Here is a 5,704-nt window from a genome sequence, read left to right as displayed (position 1 = left end):
ATAACTCAATTACCCAGCATGCATTGGTTTGAGGCAGTTACGTGACGTTTCCACATCCACTGCTGATGACGCTGGTAAATGGCTGGAAAGCGAAGGTGTCTGATTAAACAACACCATTTTACCCAGGCAGAATTTCTTTCTAAGGACAAAAGACCAACAAAAAACAGAAATGAAGATTAAGGACATAACATTCGGTGAAGTTTATTGGAAAATACGGAGATACTGAAGCGTCTCTAACAGTGTTTTCTGGGCCTGTTGCTAACGACGGGAAATCCTCGGGCTGTCGGCAGGCAAACACCGGGGCGACGGAGAGCAGAGGACCGAAGACCGGAGCTCCAGGCTGCTGCTCGACCGCCAACAGTTTTCATTGACTAACTTCTTCTAATTTTCAGAGAAACTCTCATTCTCAAACTTTGTTGCGGTTATAGATAAACCACCGCAGTTTGATAGTTTACCAAGCCTTAGCAGTCCGATGTTTACCTTTTAATACAACCAGAATCCCTGAAGATAGAAGGCTGGTTTGTTTCAGCTTAAAAAAATTACATTTTTAACTCCCAAGTTCGTTCCGAAAAGTTTTGAGAGATCGTTTGTATCCTTGTGTATCTCAGTGAAAGTTGTTAGCTTGGTAGCTAACCCATAAAGCTGTCTAGCTGTCGCACACTTCAGGCTGAAATGCGAAGTTTGTTAGCCTGATGGACTGTCCTGTGATGGCTTGCTCAATAATCCAGTGTTTGACTCCGAACTTATGATGCAACTTGCTTTATCTTGAAGGCAAACCCCTGATCTGAAGGATTGCAGAACCTGAATAGCTTTATTCAGCCTGGATGAATGCTCACAGGAAAGGTTGGATTTCACAGTTGTCTGAACTCGCAGGTTTCTCCTGTTCTGCTAGTCATCATTGACCCTTCAGAAACATCTGCTTGACCAGAAAGAGATAATTTCCTTAGATCTATTTGCTCCAGGAAGATCCTCATCCTAACATATTAAAATGAATCGTTATCTGCCTGTTGCACGGCAGCACTTCCTGGCTGCCCTTGCCAGCACCAGTGTGGTGGTGAAAACCATCAGTGCTGTGGTGGTCCTCCTCTACCTGCTCTCCTGGGCTGCTGACACCTCCTATGCTCTGGGGGTGACTCCTGGCTACCTATTTCCGCCCAACTTCTGGGTGTGGACTCTAGCGACCCACGGGCTGGTGGAGAGGCATGTGTGGGGCGTGGCAGCCAATGTGGGGACAGTCATGGCCTGTGGGCGCCTCCTGGAGCCATTGTGGGGTGCTCTGGAGCTGCTGATCTTCTTTGCTGTGGTAAATGTGTCTGCAGGACTCCTTGCAGGCCTCTCCTACCTCCTCACCTACGTTGCCACCTTTGACCTGGATTACCTGTTTGCTGTGCGCATCTATGGAGCCGGAGGTTTCTTGGGAGGTGTCCTGGTGGCTCTGAAGCAGACCACGGGGGACACCACCGTGCTCAGAGTTCCACAGGTCAGACTGAACGCTAGTCACTATAAAGTGTCTTTACAGGCAATGTGTATCTAGAGGGAGTGTAAAATGCTTTGCAAGTAAAACAGAGCAGAATTATCTGATCTGTAAATGCAGAAGAAGCAACACAAAATTGCTTTAGAGCTGAATTGGAAACATAACTCATTTTTAGTTTGTTGACAAATGGTTACAACTAAACCTTTATTGCACAAAGCATCAAAGCTTCAATTCAGATCAACACATTTTAACACCTCGTGCACAGATATTAAGGAAGTTTTGTTGTCAAGGATTAACTTAAATGTTGAACTTTATTGTGATCCAAGTCAGTTTTAAAATATAAACAAACCTCAGAATATTTATGTGCGCAATTATTGTGCAACTATCGATATGCCGAGTTATAACAAAAGGAATAAAATAGCATCTCACTTAAATCAGAATAGTAATAGTAAACGAACAACTCAAATTTTAATGATAAACATTTTGACACTTTAGAAAAAACTGAACAGTAACCTAAAGGGGTCCAATAAAAACCACAAGTCTTCCCTTCATGAACTCTTGTCAGACACATGATCAACCTTTTATGCAGCACTAGCCACCAGGAAGCTGTTCATCATAAGTCTCCTATCTAAAAACGGCCCTCCCAAGTTCTCACTAGGGTTTAGTTTAGTAAAGGATCAGGGAAATGTAATTATTCTGTACGCTTTAAGTCATTTACTGCCTAGCCACACTGTGGAGAACTCCACACATGCTATAGAGCATTGTCCTGTATAAAGATTTGGACTTTCTTTAAAGATTCTTTTCACAGATTTTGTCATAAACCATTGCTGGAAGAAATTGTTTATTAGAATTTAGCATTTTTTGTTTTGTTTTTTTAGTCAATTATATATACATTGAGACACTGGCTGACAAACCAAAATAGGGGATAATCAACACTTTCATCCATTTACCTGTGTCTGCAGCATGTGTATAGCAGTTGATACATAGATGTTGCAAATGAAAATTTAAGTCTACATGCCTAAGTTTATGCACTGAATTATTGTTCATTATTGTTTCACTGTCAGGAATAAGCAAGTGCGTTTTTGGCTTTTTTAAATTCTTGAGACCCTCAGGAGGATATTTAGGTAAAAATGTACTTTGAACTGTCTTCTAGGTTCCTTGTAATTTACTTTTCTACTTTTCACTGATAATTTTGTGGGTGCTCTCCCTTTCACCTCTCAAAGAAACATTTGAATATAAACCCTTCAAATGACTTGATTAAAGTAAGAAGTGTTGGTATTTGTGAAATGTTTATGTTAAACTGAATTTAGTTTCTTTTTATCCCTGACGAGCTAGAAATAGTTTATTCCTGGTGTTTTATTTTGACATAGAACTGTTAGGAGTATCATTCTCTACTCCTTTCTCCATAAATGTTTTTCTGTTGCTTTCAGGTGAGACTCAAAGCTGCTCCAGCTTTGGTCCTCCTCCTCCTGGCCTTGCTGCGATTGTCTGGTTTGCTCGACACCTGTGCCCCGCTGGCTGCCTACAGTTACGGTGCTCTGTCTGGCTGGGTGTACCTGCGCTTCTACCAGAGACACAGCCGGGGCCGCGGGGACATGTCAGACCACTTTGCCTTTGCCAGTTTCTTCCCTGAGGCGGTTCAGCCGGCGGTGGGCCTGCTTGCTGGGCTCGTGCATGCTGCTTTGGTGAAGATAAAGGTGTGCAGGAAGATGGTCAAGAGATATGATGTGGGGGCTCCCTCCTCCATTACTATCAGCCTGCCAGGGACGGACCCACAGGATGCAGAGAGACGGAGGTAAGTCAAGGAAAAAACATAGATTTCTTTTATTCCAGACCACCCGGTCTGGAATAAAAGGCTTCTTTAGGTTTTCTTTGTTCTGCAGCTGTGCTGTTTTTCCAGTTACAGCTTTCTGTGAAATCTCTCTCAGCATTTACTGTCAGGTTGTCAAACCATTTTTTCCAGCCTGAGGCACATCTGCAAGCTGCTTTTAGATATGGTTAATTTGAAATACCATTGGAAACACCCAAGTATTTAGTTTTTATTGAAGGTGTTAAATGAGCTCTGAGCTAAAGGTGTTCAAAAGTAGCCTTTTCTATTTGCAACCACTGATTTAACTGTTTTTGCTTCTTTTGGGGTTTTTTATAGTTGAACTTGAAAAATATTGTGACAAATGGATAAATGTAAATCATTAATATGCTTATATATTTCATTTAGCTGTATTACAATATGTGGGATAAATGAAAACATTTCTGCCGGTTAGAAAACACTAGAACAGACTGAATAATGTTTTACAAATGTGTTATTTTTGCTGACTCTAATACCTTTATTTCTAGTATTTGCTTGTATTTAGCTTTATCTGTCTTCTTATCAACTCCAAAAAGCTTCACTGTCCCTGCTATAGAAAATCATGGCCGCAGCATGATGCTGCCAGCCCCATGTTTTACCAAAGGGATGCTGTGTAGTCCTAGTCTTTTGCCAACTAAGACTACACGGTGTTTTCCATGTAGGCAGAAAAACACATGCCTTTGCCTTTCTCTTCTAGTTTTTTTTTTTTTTTTTTTTTTTTTGCCATCCCTTCAGATTGATTTGTTGCTTTTATATATGAAGTTCTATATGGAAGACCACTTTTTAGATACAGTATTTGATAGGTTAACATAACATTGTGTGTTAAGCTTAGAATATCGTTGTATAAGCTAACATGGCTATAAAGCATCCTGCTTCTTTCTCCCTGTCCTTTCTGCTGTGTTGTTTGCTCTTAATGAAGCTCTTTGTTCTCTAACAAACCTCTGAGAACTTAACAGAATAGTGGCATGTAAACTGAGAATAAAGAACACACAAATGGTTCTCCATTTTCCAAACGAGAGACTTCTAAATGCCACAACGGAACAGAACAGAACGGAACAGAATTCATGTAGGGTCTGTTGGGCTGAATAAAAATGAACGGCACACATTTGGCACTTTTTTAATTTCCCACCTGTGTTTATTTATAGGAATTTTTTTCTAAATGATGTAATGTAAAGTAAGCTCTCGAAAAATGTCTTTCCGCTAGACTGTGGGACTTTAAAATGCTTTTTATGGAAATGAGGGTTTTCCTCAGCTTTACATCAGTTTTTGCTGTTTTTTTTCTGTTAATCTAATCCATGCCCAGTTTTGATCATTTTGCTTCAAGCAATCATTCTTTTTCCCGTTGCTTCTTCAATGCAGACAACTGGCCCTGAAAGCTCTGAACGAACGTCTAAAGCGAGTGGAGGACCAGTCCGCTTGGCCCAGCATGGACGACGAGGAAGATGATGAGGACGACGAGGTCCGAACCGACACCCAGCCGCTCCTCTCTGGTGGGCGTGACGCCTCGTCCTCCTCACTGAGAACATCCGGTGGGCCCGCAGGTGCTTCCCTCTCCTCCGCCTCCCCATCGTCGGCATCACAGAGCACTGGGACAGCATCTTCAGGCGGCGTGCAACACTCCGAGTCCAGCATTATCACCTTTGAGGACGCAAGCTCCAGATCATAGCAAGATGAAGCCTGGTTAATGGAGATGCACGCTCTGGTCGGTGTCACAGACGAGTATACTGGCGCTTCAAGTGCCCCTGACTAGTATACATTCAGTAACGATGGTTAGATGTCGATATTTCACTCTACACACAACATCTTTGATGAGTTAACATATAAAATTGTGCTCTCGCAAACTCTCAGACTTTGAAGTGCTTTCAGTTGGGAGCAAACGCTCAGTGCATTTTGACAAACTAATAACTTAGTCCCTATTCTCCTTTCAAAATAAAATACATCTGTATGTTAGGACCAAGTCCCAGCCTGCAGGACCCCGATCACTGCTACATGTGTTTCACCTTTCTAATATCTCAGAACTATTGTGCAAATCTCTTTTTCCCTGTCTTTTCTGAACAGCCATATTTGTTGTATTGCCTGCTCTGCTACAAGAACATGATTAACACCAGAGACGAACGCTGAAGTTGGTGTTTCTTTGAGTGCAGACAGAATGCTTTCCAGTGACACAAGACGCTGGTTTGTTGGTTCCAGATGTACCACCAGCTAAGTGACGCAATGCACGGACAGCGAAAAGGTGTCGCCAACCTGCTGAAACTGAGCAAAGATGCTGCTATTGAACGGCCACACCAAACTTAGAGACTCGAAGACGAGCCAGATCGAACGTGTTCTCTCCCAGATGAAGGTGCTGTGGAACCACAGAGAGAAATGGAAGAATACACCGGCTT

At 42.3% G+C, this 5,704-nt stretch overlaps 1 protein-coding gene across 1 annotated transcript; it reads left to right on the top strand.

Moving 5' to 3' along the window:
* The first annotated feature begins 52 nt into the window (after positions 1 to 52).
* Positions 53 to 5,698, top strand: tmem115 (transmembrane protein 115). The gene is made up of 3 exons (XM_015397139.1): positions 53 to 1,480; positions 2,905 to 3,269; positions 4,680 to 5,698. The coding sequence occupies exons 1-3, from the start codon at positions 989 to 991 to the stop codon at positions 4,984 to 4,986; spliced, it is 1,164 nt and encodes a 387-aa protein (XP_015252625.1). The 5' UTR covers positions 53 to 988; the 3' UTR covers positions 4,987 to 5,698.
* Positions 5,699 to 5,704: the final 6 nt, after the last annotated feature.

Source organism: Cyprinodon variegatus, unplaced genomic scaffold, assembly GCF_000732505.1.
Source record: "Cyprinodon variegatus isolate N-32 unplaced genomic scaffold, C_variegatus-1.0 Scaffold839, whole genome shotgun sequence".
In the NCBI taxonomy this organism is placed as follows: domain Eukaryota; kingdom Metazoa; phylum Chordata; class Actinopteri; order Cyprinodontiformes; family Cyprinodontidae; genus Cyprinodon; species Cyprinodon variegatus.
The sequence above is the reverse complement of the archived record's forward strand: the minus strand, read 5'-3'. Positions and strand labels throughout refer to the sequence as shown.

Bases quoted from the DNA above. Each gene is read 5' to 3' on its own strand.
- tmem115 (XM_015397139.1), top strand. From the start codon at position 989: ATGAATCGTTATCTGCCTGTTGCACGGCAGCACTTCCTGGCTGCCCTT. The intron at 1,481-2,904 runs GTCAGACTGAAC...TGTTGCTTTCAG, and splicing joins CCGTGCTCAGAGTTCCACAG to GTGAGACTCAAAGCTGCTCC. The intron at 3,270-4,679 runs GTAAGTCAAGGA...TCTTCAATGCAG, and splicing joins CAGGATGCAGAGAGACGGAG to ACAACTGGCCCTGAAAGCTC.